The 14,533-nt window shown below is 33.7% G+C and overlaps 2 protein-coding genes across 6 annotated transcripts in view; one reads left to right on the top strand and one right to left on the bottom strand.

Moving 5' to 3' along the window:
* Positions 1–4,460, bottom strand: part of LOC109541402 (DNA ligase 3) — a 22,265-nt gene extending 17,805 nt beyond the window's left edge. The window contains exons 1-2 of one of the 2 annotated variants that reach the window (XM_048670275.1): positions 4,296–4,460; positions 844–1,542 (exon numbers count right to left, since the gene is read on the bottom strand). In XM_048670275.1, coding sequence (XP_048526232.1) covers positions 844–1,528 — 685 coding nt within the window. In that variant the 5' untranslated portion in view covers positions 1,529–1,542; positions 4,296–4,460. Of the gene's footprint in view, positions 1–843; positions 2,578–4,295 lie in introns of those variants that run through there. The other variant, XM_048670274.1, reaches the window with a different exon arrangement.
* The window catches only part of LOC109541401, a 44,865-nt gene continuing 34,227 nt past the window's right edge, over positions 3,896–14,533 (top strand). For 2 of the 4 annotated variants that reach the window (XM_019910264.2, XM_048670270.1), the window contains exon 1: positions 12,479–12,646. In XM_019910264.2, coding sequence (XP_019765823.2) covers positions 12,642–12,646 — 5 coding nt within the window. In that variant the 5' untranslated portion in view covers positions 12,479–12,641. Of the gene's footprint in view, positions 4,082–4,139; positions 4,202–12,478; positions 12,647–14,533 lie in introns of those variants that run through there. The other 2 variants (XM_048670273.1, XM_048670272.1) reach the window with 2 other exon arrangements.

The following is a 14,533-nucleotide window of genomic DNA, read 5'->3' as shown; positions in this document are numbered from 1 at the left end:
CGAAACGTCAGGAAGAAATTCCCATAGACCACGGCTTCAAAGCCCGGAAAACATTCCTAAATGTGATTTAACCGGCCGTGAAAGCCTTCATAGTCGGATGATATTTGCGTTTAGAAAATGAAAGTAATATTTTTGAATATTTGATATAAATTTCTTAAGTTATTGCTTGCATTTTTTGTTTTTTAATAAATATTTAAGATTTTTTGTCCCGTTAATCTCAATATATATCCTACAATGTAAGTACCAACCTTGAAAGTACAGGTCCGTGTTTACAATTTGTCGAAGATTTATTAAAAGCCGATCAAAATATAACTAAATTTCAATATGTTATACATAATTGAAATAAGAGGCTTGTAGAATTTGTAAACAAAAAACAGGACGCATTTAAACAAAATGAACTTGATGAAGGTTTCTTAAAAACGAAACGTCGATGCAAAAAACTGATAAGGGGATAAGTATTAACACTGACATAGAGTTGTCATAAGAAAGTGTAGGTGAGTTTGCTCGAGCTGTAATATCAACGCCAGAAAAAAAATAATATGAATATTAGAAAAACATTTTTTTTCCAAATGTCAGTAACGAAAATTCGCATAAAAGGTCTGAAAGAGCCATTTTATTAATATATTAATTAACCAAGTTTTTTTTCGTTTAACCAACTTCGAATCATTTACGGTTTCCGATATCCCCATAGTGGCCTTAACACGGTAGGTATATAAGATGAGCATATTCTGAACTTGAGGGACACCAAAGTTGGTCATGTTTGAACACACACATGCACTCACAAACACACACACTTTGGATTGTAGATGGAAGCTATATCTTCCAAAGCATTTTTTACCTTACCCTGTTCCAGATGCTCCAACATTTCTTCATGGTCTTCCAGAAATATCCTGCTAAAGACTTTAACAAGCTGCCTGCTCTGTAGATTGTAGATCCGTTTAACACTGGCTGGAAGCAGAAGTCTGCACCACACTTCTACATCCCCTTTGAATCCTTCACCACTGGTACCTTTCTCAAAAAAGTTTTTTATAATTCTAGTTTTGTCTAAATAGCTCGGATGATTCGCGACTTCCTTGACAATTTTTTGAAAAGTTTTAAATAAATCATCTGTTGTTGAATCACTCACAACATTAACGCCACTTAATACTGACTTACTAGAGGCTGCCTTCGAGGAAGCCTGTGTAACCTTTTTTGAATGCGTTTTTTTGGGCACTCCGAAAAATTGATTTAGCTGCTGTATCTGGTCTCGAATGGAATTCTGCTCATCAGAGGAGATGGCATTGAATCCAATGATGTCATCTTCATTTTCTATGCGCTTTGTAGTAGACCTCTGCTTCTTGAAAATTTCGAAAAGGCAATTTATGTGGTGCCAATTTTTCATCTTTCCCTCGCCAAAGGGGTTTGCAGTTATTTTGGCAATTCTCAAGACACCTTGCAGGCATTTCTGTTTGCACTTCTTGCAGCCGGCTCTACCATTTTTCGCCAATTCAAGTTCAAATATTCTTTCTTCTTGTTCATTATCAGACATTTTTCGTGAGATATCTGCAAAACAACTAAGTGAAATATGAAGCCTAAACTGGCTTAAAAATAATTTTAATTGTGCTGCGAGCTCGGAATATTTCATAGGTTAGAATCCAAGTCTAGTTGCTTGTTTTCATCAGCTGATGGCCGGATAGCAGTAGCCCCAACATTTACGTGGGCGCCAAACCCCACAGCTCTCTGACCACAGATTATCAAACTATTTAGTTTTCGCTTTCAGTGACGCGGCCTGGTGATTAAACCGCCAAATTCAAATGTTATTCAAGTTGAAAATGCCATAAAATTAGTTTTTTTATGGCACCTACTATTTTTGTTGGTACCTGTGAGATTTTCAAACAGAACCAAAAAGTTAGCACGTGCCATTTAAACCAACTGATTTTTTGACATTTTATATCAATTTTAAGCACCCAAATGATACTAAATGGGTACATTCAAGCCATCTGGGCCTTGGGCTTTCAGCTAACTACTTACCAAATTTGGGTAAAACAGCTTTGTAAACGCCTACATAGCTGATAAAAATATGACTATTGTTCTCAAAATAATTTTATGACAAATTCAGATGGTACAGCATTACACTTTAAATTTGTGCGATTATTTACCATGACAAACTTGGACTTTTAAGTGAAATATATATCGCACACCCTAAACCACCCACCTGTCGCTGATCCCTGTCGCTCACATCAATTAAAGCATTTCTATTAAGTATCTGGCTACCCTTTTGTCTTATCTGCGAAACAAAAGTTTTCTAGCAAAAGGCGCATGTTTCAAATAAATAGTCAACACTACCCACATGCTTTACATCAACTAGCATCAACATCATTAACATCAAATTCTCGAAGTAGGTGTAACATTTCAGTTTCTTCTTGTCCATGCTCTAAGTCAATCGCTTTGACTTTACTATCAGTATTTCGTTCTTAATTTGTCATTACGTTTGATGTAAAATCTTTAATTATATCAGTAGTAGGATGAAAATTCTAACAGCATATATTATGTGCATAGAAATGCATCTTTATCCTTAAAGACGAATTAAAAAAAAAATGTTTTTACCAATTTTACAATTTTTATAAACTTTTTTATTTTATAACTTTTATAAAATTTGTATAAACATATTTTTTGGCTGGTATATCTCGATTATTCGATTATCTAAAATCATATATGCTTTATTTTCCTGAAGGGTTTAAGTATAAGGTTCTAATGCTTATGATTTAAGCTTCAGCTTTCAGATACTAGCGTTTAGATCTTTAAGCTTATACTGCCATTTTTTTAACAGGCTAATAGAAAGCTCCAAAATCGCAAAACCACGAGAAATCGACAAAAAATTGCCAATCGCCAATTCAAAAAACATTGTCGCCAACAAAAGCAAAAAATCGCGCAATTTGACACGCGCTGTCTCAAATCTTCAGAATTCTCAATGCCAGCGCCACTGGTGGCGTACAATACCGTACAAAAATAACAAAAATACCAAAATACCGTACGCCAATTGTACGTGTTCGGGACCTCCACCGTACAATTGACCAAATTACAGTACATGTACGGTAATTACCGTATGGACGGCCACCCTGCGTTTCATCGACACGCGCTGTCGCCAAATCTCCAAAATGCTCGATGCCAGCGCTACTGGTGTCCCGGGCACGCGTAACATGGAACTCAGAAATGCTGAGGTTGAGCAGCCCTGAATACGCCCCACAATCAAAAAAGTGATGATCATAAAAAAAATCATGTAAAGGGAAGGCTTGGTTGAAGAAAGCTAGTAGAATAACTCAAATACAAAGTACAAGTAATAAATAAGAACATTCAAACGAATACTGAAATATTGAAATTCATTTCAATATACTACTTCTTCAAGTAGCACATTGTAAATTTTGAATCCGCGCGCCATTCACCGGGGTCAGAGCTGTCCGGCTCGGCGCCCACCTAAATGTTGGCCCTATCACTAGACGCAAGTGAAAAATTGCATTTGCAGTGTTGTCACAGTTAAGTGGTATTCGATTTTTCCATGGAAAGTAAAGTGATTTATGTTTTATGGATGATGGTTAGCTTAAGTTTGCGGTGAAATCAACTTGTTATATTATATTTAGGGCAAACGTGTCACACATAAATTATTATTTGTATTGGTTGTGATTTGAGATAAAATGATTTTCAAATTAACGGCATAGCTATCTCTGTCTAGCTGGCATTTAATGAGCTTAATGGAACAGAGAAAGTGATAATACGACAGGATACAACTTATTTTCTTTGCTGCAAAATGTTCTGAATAATCCACAGAATTTCTTTCTTCAAGCTATTTTGTTGTTATTTTGCTTTTGTCGATAATTTTTAGTTATATTTTGATTTTTTAAGAATATGTAAATAATATAATATATTTTAACTTGGATTCCTATGGGTCGTTAGATTGCTAGCTTTCAAAGCTAATTTTATCTTTTAAAGAAGTTCTGAAAACACTGTTGTTTTACCATGGCATACTAAAAATTTAAAGAATTCCAAATATTTGACACTTGATGCCATCTTCTGGAGAATGTGATAGAAAAGGTTATTAGCAATAGTGCGTAATGTGGAATTTAGATTGTAGTGCTAGACGTTAATTATTATTGGATTTTCAGTTCTCCAGATAGTGCCTGATTAGATGTTCGACCTTATACAATTAATTACCATTATCCGATTCGTAAGTACGGCATGAAACTATTTGATAGCAAAAGTGGGCTTGGTGATGCAAATTGCCAGTCTCTGTTGAAATAGTTATATAGTTTTCTACTTACAATATTCCTTGAGCGATAGAAAAGCTTTTCTCAATTCTATAAACAAGATTTTGCAACATTTACACCACTCGTTTTCAGTCGAAAGCAACAAATGCAGAGTTGCAAGCAAAAGCAGTGATGCAAAAGTAACAAAAACAAATGAAGCAAACAGTAATCAAGATTATCAAGATCACATCATGAGTCAAGCCATTAAATAATGGCTTGCTGATATTTAATGCTCTTGTGCTCTTGATAATCTTGATTACTGTTTGCTTCATTTGACTTCAAGACTATTTAGTCAGATAAACAATAGATATACATAGGTAGATATGCAACACTTGGAAAACATTGGAAACAGTAGATATATGCTCGAAATCTAATTGTCGCCCATAATGTTTGTTTGCTGAGTTTTCATTCCCCTTGCATCTAAGTGCAATTTTATCACAATCAGATAATTATTTGATTTTTTTATGGTAAATAGATATTAAATGACATCTTAATTAAAGCACCTGTTTGGTAAACAAAATTTAAGTCCTGACCTAAAGTCACGCCATAGAACAATATTGTGGATCCACACGGTGGTCAGTATCAAATAATCGACCGATAATCTCTTTCAATTGTTTTTAGTTTTAAAGATCATTTTGCAGATTTGCGTTTACAAATAAAATCGCTCGCCATGAATGAAGAGGTTGCCTTGACGGAATACAGGCAATGGATATATCAGTTCAGGATAACATTTTCGATAATGCAGCAACCATAGAGAAAGTAAAATAATTTTACTTACTCTATGGCAGCAACACAACCGAGGTGTACTCTATCTCCGAGTTAACGTATGCGTTTCCGACCCAGTTATCCATCAGACGTTAAAAAGGAAAAAAATATAGGATGCATAAAGTGAGATGCCCTTATACGAATAGTCTATTAGTTAGAGAGAGAGTTAACATTAAACCATCGAAGCTTCGAAAACATATGCACCGCCACCACATGTGCACGTTTTGGCCATTTGGGCCACCTACTACCCTACCTGTTTTTGTTTATGATTTGCATTCACTTTCAATTTCGTTCGTTATTGTTCTTGACCTATCTTCTCAAACACTTTCAATGGAGCATGTAAAGAAGAAGAAAAAAAACAACCCGCAAGCAATTTGAAAAGTTAGTAGAGTTTGTGGACGAAAATAAAGTTTATTTTCAAGACCATTTACTAATTGTTCTAATAAAGCTAACCTTATGAGACCACCAAAAGACATATTTTTATTTTAAATTAAAAACTAATTATAACTAAACCACAAAATTACGCTCTGATTAAACACAATTGTTTTATGTATTCCTCCGAGCTTAACTTCGATGGACGCACGTAGTTTGATAGCGGCATGTGATTTGATGCTGTTATTCTGAAGCGCTATTTCTTAATATAACGTTCGTCGATAGCGTGCGCCTGTTATAATATAAAGGTTTTACTGATACAGCACACCAGTTGGAGCCACATAACGTGTGTGACGGACAACATGCACCTTAAAGTTAACGTGAGTGATACAGCCCAGGGCTGAATATACAAGAGAACCAGGAACACGTAACATTTGAGCATCCGAGTTCTGAGGTAGAGGCTCAGGTCGCGATTATAGAGCAACTGTTTAATCTTCACAAAGGATACATGGTCCTTTTCCTAACCTTCGCCTTCCACATTGAGATTGCTTACGCTATTAGCTTATTTGGTGCTTTAGTTTTGGTGACAATCATGAATTTGGTCTGTTTAACATTGCGTGTCAGACCATATTCTTCATTAGCCGTGACAATGTTATTCAGCACATTTTGAAGGTCTTGCATGTTTTCGGCGAAAAGTACTGTATTTTCGTGTCACGCAAGGTGTTCAGTGGGATGCTATATACGTATTCCACCGTCTTTTCTTTTGAGGGCTTTAGTGAAGCTTCTGAATAGATGTTGAAGAGGAGCGGAGAGAGAATACTCCCCTGTCTGAGCCCTCACCTGATTTCAACGGCTTTCGTTAGTTCGGATTTGACGTAAACGGACGAACTTTGATTTAGGTACAGTTTTACTCTAATCTGTATATCTCTTGTGTCGAGATTTTTTCGTTCAAGTTCTTCTATTAGAAGTTTGTGTCTCACTTTATCAAATGCTTTATTATAATCTATAAAGCAGGGTTACACCTTTCGGTTGACCTCCAGACTCGAGGAGTGCTAAACGGTTATTTTTCTGAAATAGGTTAAAACGTTGTAGTTTTACCTTGATATTAGGTTCCAATATGCGGTTCCAAAAGTAACATGTTACTTTTTAAATTTTTTATTAAAAATTTGCAATGATGATGAAATAGTTATGATAAATAATGCTTTAGTTGAACTAAAAAAAAATTCTTAGCATTGGTAAACTAAAAATAATATATTCTAAAAACTAAAACAAAACATGAGTCATAATTAACTACTTAAAAAAAACTGATAATAAAATCGAATCATTTAAATAAAATATACGCTTAGCATGCGAAAGTGTTTAAAAAACTAATTTTTATTTAAAAATGAATTAACATTTAAAAATAATTTTTCTAGTTCTTCTAGTCTACTATTTCTTTTTTTCCTGTTCTTCGCTCGTTTATGATAGCACCCGCTTTGGAAAATAATCTCTTGCATGGAACAGAAGTACTAATATACCTGTGTTTTTTTGTTATGAAATAAGTTTGTCCAAATCTTGAAAAATTGAAAACTCTTCTTGTCTATCTTTTAACTGAACTTGCTCTGATTTATGGGGCATCACAGTTTTTGTAATAGCATTTGAATTATTTACGCGTGTTATTAAGTCAACAATTTTCATACATTTCATACTTATAGATTGCAATTCTGAATTATATCGTCGCCGAAACTAAACAATGTTTTGCTGATCTGACCGATTATGGTTTATGGAAAACTGAACATTAATTCTTATAGGCGAAAGGTGATAAACACGCAATCGTCAACGCAATGCGTAAGTAAAAATATTTCCGGTTGACAAATGGTTACTGAAACTGCTGCAACCGGATAGATTGTAGAGGTGTGATAAACAGTTATTTTTCTGTAACAGGTTACAACGTTGCAGTTTTACGTTGATAATAGGATTAAAAAAACGGGGATTTATCTCAAGAAACTTAGCTCGCGAGTTAGGTATATGCCCATTACCAGCAAACTAAGCAGAATGTGCACTAGCATATGAGCTATGAGCAAACTAAGAGTCTATAATATAAATTCCATCACAATTGAAATGTAAAATAACAAACGTTTTAAGCAGAATGTGCACCTGCATTTAAGCAAGCTGGCCATTTTTAAATATAAATTCAGTCAGAGATGAAATGAAAGTTATTTGAATAATAATAAACGTTGCAATGTCGACATATTTTTTTAAAATTATTTTTTGGTGGTACCAAAATTAAATCGAGTAATACTTCGTCCAGGATTGCCAAACACGCATTTCTGTTTCTTGTTATTGTGGATTATTTAATGTTATTGTGAAACGAAATGTGAGAGGTTATTTTCTTAAGCGGGTGCTATCCTAAACGGGCGAAGAACTAGAATGAGTAAAAAGCATCTGCAAAAAATGTATTCTTAAATGTTAATTCATTTTTAAAAGAAAATGATATTTTTTAACATTTTCGCATATAAACCGTATATTTTATTTAATCACTCTAGCTTTATTATTATCAGTTTTTTGTTCTTTAAGTAGTTACCTCGGACCTATGTTTTGTTTTTGATTTTAGAATATTTTATTTTAAGTTTACCAATGTGAAGAATTATGTTTTTAATAAAGGAAATCATTATATATCATCACTATTTCTACTATCATCATCATTCTGCATTTTTTTTCAGCAAAATTTAAAAAGTATCATGCTCCTTTTGGACCCGCATTTTGAGACCTATTACCAAAGTGAAACTGGAACGTTGTAACCCGTTACAGAAAAATAACGGTTTATCACACCTCTAATCCCTAGTCTACACTACCTTAAATGTTGAGCGATTGCTTAATTTTTTTTAATAATCAATTATGAGGTATTTGCCCATACTTTACCTTACTCCATTAGATTTTTATTTCTGCGCTACTAAACTAATATACTGCGATATATCAAGTATAAGGTTTACAAAGTAAGGCCTCAAATTCGAGATGAACTATGTGAGCGAATAAGACAAGCCTGCGGTGAAAAAAAGCTGAACTTATGAGAGTTGGCAATAACAATCGCAAACGCATTGGAAAGTGCATCAGGCTTGAAGGTGGACTAGTTGAAGCAGATTCGATAATACTAGTTTTTCGCTTCAATTTTTCGATCTTTTTTTATTTTGTTCAATTAATCATGTATTGTTGCATTTTTGGTTGCTTTAGTGAAAACTTCGAACTTACGCGTGAAAAATTAACAAAAAACGGCATAATTTGATTTGTGACTTCAAACTCGGTATTAACGGTTAAAATAACATTCTGAACAACTTTTTCTAGTAACTTTTTTCGATTTCTCTAACGCATCGCAAAATATAGCGAATTGTCCCTATTCGCGAAATCGTAGTAGGATGGGTTTTAATCTGAAATTAGAAATGGGTACCCTAACCAATTAAGCACATGCCGTTCTACCTCTGTACCGAAACTGAAAATCCTACTTCCAAAAATTTGTAAAATACAGGGGTGTTTCCATCTTAAGTGCGACACACTGTATACAGGGTGATTCAAAATTGGCGTCATTCCAGTTGTCTGGTCGTGTTTTAGAAGTACAGAAAAAATAGCTTTAAAAAATTATTGTTATTTAAAACTAAGAAATTTGCAAAAATTGTAATTTCGCAAAGATCGTAATTTTTCTTTTTGAATGCTTAAGTATTCCAATCTCCAAGTTACCAATTAAACATGGAACAATTTCAAAATAATGCTTAATAACAAAGTTGAAATTCGATCTTTAACTGTTAATATCTTGTAGAAATTATCGAGAAAAGTAAAGGTTCATACACAAAATATATCATAAAATCAAACCTATTTGAGACTATAAGCGCTCTACATAGTAACTTGGGGCAAAGTACAAGTACTAGTAAAAGAAAACATTATTTAGTATAATATTGATTTATTTTTCTGACTACGTATAATTGTTATTATAATAACTTAGTATAACAAAAACCTATTAAACATTTCAATTGATCAAAAGAAAGGAAGAGAGATTCAGCCACGTGCTATGCCACAAAACTTCAGTTGCTTGTTGGAAAACCAAACCAGACCAAGCTAAAGGATTTATAGATAAAGGTCCTTCTTACCAGCTTTCCGCAAGCTGGCACCCCATCTTTCATTTTCTAGACATTCAAAAAGGCCTTCAAAAAGCTTACACTTCACTTGAACACACAAAAAAGATCCACACCAAATTGGAAACTTGCACTAAATCCACCAGTTAAAGGGCGGTATGATCTACCGCACTTGCCTTTATGGCACTCACCAAATCATTCTATACAATATTTAGTCAACTTTTCGAACAAACTCATGTGATGTTTAGGTTTTTACCACATTCCTGACGCATCGAGGGTAGATGATGATATAAATGTTTGATAGATCGCCCCTTGAATATATCGTCGCTTTACTTTCTTCCAGTTCCAGTTCATAATGAAATATTTTCAAACCAAATGTCACGTTCCAACTCGATTGGATGATCGCCGTAAACAAACCACATTTCTTATCCAAAGATAAACATATCCGCGTCAAGCGGCGCATTAGCTTTTTATGCTTAATTAAAATCCAGCGCTCGGACTAGTATTTTTCTCGATTTTTATAAAGCTTAGAGCCTTTTCAGCTTGATATGTGTGCAGTGTCTGCCTACATACAAAATAAACCTTCAGCAGATGTCATGATTTGTAAATGCTTCACTTTGCTCCCACAATTAAGAGCCGCAGAATGCGTAATTTTATACTTTTGCACGAGCTCTACTATTCGCCTTTTATTGAAATTTTATGAAACGTTGAGTTCCTGGAGCTTGATATGTTGTGTAAAAGCAGCCTGAAGAGCAGATCCGCCTTCAAACCAGGACATGATTTGTTAATGCTTTTCTCCCGCATTATTAAGAGCGACCGAATACTTACTTCACTTGTCTTTCACAAGAGTTTTCAGATGCATCTCTTGCAATTTTGCGAATAATAAGTTATTTTGGCAGAATAGTGAGGTCGATTTAAGTTAAGGTCATCTTTCTGTACATTTAACAAATAATTCTTATGTAAAGATTTTGATACAATTTTATTCTGTTGACTCATTATATTATTCGGGATTTTAATTAGTGTTGCTTTTTACTTTTCTGAGAACGTGAAATTTTAGGGCAAATTGATTAGATCGGAAATGTCCAAAAGAAAGGTGTGTTTCTTTGGTTTATTACAACTATTTAGAAATGCCGTTAAATTATTTACAAAGAGCGAATTCAAACTAACGCCTTAATGAGAAACAAATGGGCTAGACATGATGACATCATGCTGAAGAGGCTTCGGTCTTGTTATCAGGACGGTATTAAATTAAATTAAGTAATTTATAACCTCTTAAATTTAAAGTATTTAAGAAAGCGTTGAAATTATCAAATGATGTAAAATTTGTCGCCGTTTTATGATCTAAATATTCGTATTTGCTTGAGCCTGTTGAAACCGAACGCTGTAAACTGTGTTTAATAATTATTATCCCCGGTTTTTGAGTATGTTCAAAAATGTATCCTAAAAAATCCTCAGCACTAAAAATGAACACCACTCATTCGACTGTTTTTGTTTTTATTGGAATCAAAATTTTATGAATAATTGCGCCTTGAAAAGTCATTCAAGTTTAACTTTTGTGTTTGGGTAATACAGCCATGGGCGTCATTTCAGGATTTAAACTGGGGTGGCGAAACCTACTCTGGTGAAAAGGGGTCCTCTTCCATAAACATTTTTAAATTTCATATTAAATTTGTTAGTTTTTTGAGCGTTTCCAGACTATTTTTGCAGCAATTTAATTTCTAACAATTTACCGTATAACCATAATTTTTTATCGCTTGAGTTATTAACTCAAGATATGGAGTTAATAATTATAATTAATTAAACATTATACAAAAAATATTTTACTCAATTGTCATCATACATATACAAGTTATTTTTACACAAAATGAAGTTTTTTTTGACTTCAATCTTTGTCATCAATAACTTTGGAAAATGTTTATTACAACACTCGGTTCAATATCCAAAAATGTCGCTGTTTCAGAGTTGCCACTTCCAGGCGTCGACATCAAGGGCCGATCCAGAGGTGAGGGGGCTCATCGCCTCCCCCTTGTGCTGGGTTTATAACGACTAACGATAATTTTTCTAATTTCATAGACAACAAAAGACTGAAATACGACTACTTGACCCCCCACTGACTCGAAAGCTGGATCCGCCCCTGGTCTACATCGCTCATTCTCGGTTTTGACGCATTCAATGTTCCTTATTTTATTACGTAAATTCTACTACAATGTTTCTATGTAAGTTTATAAATTACAAGCTTTCAAAACACATAGTATCTTTCTCTGTTAAACTAAGGATGATTAAGGGAGAATCGACAAAAATAAAAACAATCCCTGTTGCAGATTTGTATTTTTAAGTTAGTTGTTTGTTAATTATTGATACTTTAACTTCAAAATTCTGGGGTGGCAAACGATTGGTTTTGACAATTCTGGGGTGGCAGCTGCCACCCCTTGCGACCCCCGAATTACGCCAATGAATATAGCACTTATTGTGCATTAAGTATCCGGTTAGTTGAGCAGGAAAGCCTCAAATCGAAAAAGTTTATTAGAAACATTTCAAAATTACTTTTAAAACATGGCCCTAAAAAAGATTTGCTATATAAGCAGTGTCTGAATGTAATATTATGCATTGTTGTAATTTATTCCGTTGATGAAATCATCAGAAAAATAATGGACAATTTTTTTTAGTTTACTTAAATATGGACAAGTACTTATGTCAGGCTTCTTTAACACAAAATGAACACATTCTTGGGTATACAAAACTACTCCCTTTTCATCAATTACTTTTATCTTATGTGAGATCACAAAACATTTTTGAAGTGCACTTATTTACTACAGAAACATAATTGTCCGTTTATAAACAGTGTCCCGTCAATGTAAAGAATTATTTTATGAGTATAAGTACGAAGAAATATTTGAGGAATGTTCTTATCAGCATTTATGTATTGATAACTGATTAATAATGGCTTACATTCTCATAGATCCATAATGATTAGCAGTTATTTTTGTTAAGATTTACTGGTGCATAGTTGTTTCGCTACATACTTATTGAAGAGCCATTTGCGAAAAGAAACATTTGCAGTTTAATCACAGCATTTGCCCTTTAATTTTTATTTTTGAGTTAAGTGCTTTATTGTGCTAAAATGGGGTGAGTTTCTATTCAACTACTGATGAAATGCGCCGTAAGAAAACTTATAAAAATCAGTATTTTAAATTTTATTTCATTTGTCATTTTAAAGTACCGTTTTAGTTCTACATTTACATTCTAGTTGATTATTCAAGAAATTCAAGAAAAGCTGAATGCAAGAAAATGCAACTACACTTTGCAGTGCAAAGGCAAACATACCTTTGATGTGCGTTTGTTTTTCAATTTAACCACAATAAAAATATGTTAGGTTGTGATGCAGGAATTGTTCTCAAAGTACATTTTTTATATCGACGTATTCACTTTACATTGAATTAGACCTACAAACATCTCGTGTGACACAATGGCTATTAGTATCACAATGACTATCTTTTGTAAACTTTGCTATTATTATACATCATCCATTTTCTTTGCAGGCATTAATAATATATTAATGTAATATATTGTTATATAATATATTAAACATACATTTTAAATTTTGAATCATAAAATGGTATTTGTTTTAATTCAAAATTTATCAAACTGTCAGACACAGGGTGATTCAGCAGGAAGTTGAAAAAATGAACGATATGTGTAGGAAGTCAAAATAAGTATATGTGTTCAAGTCCGATTATTATTTATTTCAAAGATAATTTAGTTAATTGTAACATCCCACCCGGGGCACCTATTTGCGCGTTTATAGGTTGATCTAGTAGCGAGCCATAGCTAACGATGATTCGCTCTAATGAACTTTGCAGCATTAAGAATGCAGAGCAGTAACACATCCTTTGTGTCCACTTTCGTTGAAAAAACGAGCGACTTCATCCAATTTTTGACATCACTAGAAAAAATGGGATGCCTCACCTGAACCGACGTTGAAAATAATTTTCTTTCGTAACATGGAGATTTTATCCCGGCCATTAGCCTAACAATAGAACCTCTAGTAAACGGTCCTTGGTCAGTAAAAAATGCATTTAAGCAATCGTCTGCTAAAACGAATTTATTGACTGTTCAAGTACGTGTTGCGCATGAAAGCCTTGTCACTATTGGTACAAATGTATGGCTTTGTTTTCGTATTCACTCTGAAACTTCTGCCGCAGGCAGATATTTTTTCCTTAACCGTCCGCACCAGTCTTGGCTGATTGCGCTTGCGCGTCTCATTGCCATTGCCGCTATGCGCATACTTGGTTTTTAAACACCTGGCCTTGCTCGAATAGCGACGCCTAACCTCAGAGAAAGTCGTTTGTCGAACTCTATGCGCCAATTCTCAAGTAGCAGCTCCACCCACAAGCGTCTACGTATACGGCAGTTCTTGTCACTTACAAGCGTCTAGGTATATGTGTTTTTTAACGTTACTCTATATATTATCTACACCAAATGGGGCGTTTTAATAATAAAAGAGTATTATTATACTAGCTACTATGCAAATAGATAGTTGGCTTCCTATGTGCAATGTGCAAATTAAATTAAAACAATTTATCAACAATTTTTTAATTTTAAAGTAACAAAATAAAATTACTATTGTAAGAGTCAAGAAATATTAAGCAAAAGAATTGCTGGTATCTCCTGTTTCCATTTACTTTTTGTTTAACATGTCACACTAAGCAACACATGAAAATAATTCCCTTTTTACACTATTCCAACAAAAGTGGAATACAACAACGTAGTTTCTACTTTTTAGTAGGTAGTACTATGTGAATTAATTTCGTTATATCAGGCGTATAAAATGCTAAGATTTGTAATCAGAAATTTTAAATATTTTAACGATAATACAAAAAAATTTTATTACATTTTTAGTTGTTATTGCGACTTGGGTGATGTTTATTATAAGTTTTACCGATAAATAAATCTATGGAATGTATTTACTAATTTGAAAACTATCCATATAAATGTATCGATGTATGTAAGGAT

This window comes from Dendroctonus ponderosae, unplaced genomic scaffold (genome assembly GCF_020466585.1).
Source record: "Dendroctonus ponderosae isolate FM_Combo_2020 unplaced genomic scaffold, Dpon_F_20191213v2 Dpon_F_20191213_1, whole genome shotgun sequence".
Taxonomy (NCBI): Eukaryota; Metazoa; Arthropoda; class Insecta; order Coleoptera; family Curculionidae; genus Dendroctonus; species Dendroctonus ponderosae.
The sequence above is the reverse complement of the archived record's forward strand: the minus strand, read 5'-3'. Positions and strand labels throughout refer to the sequence as shown.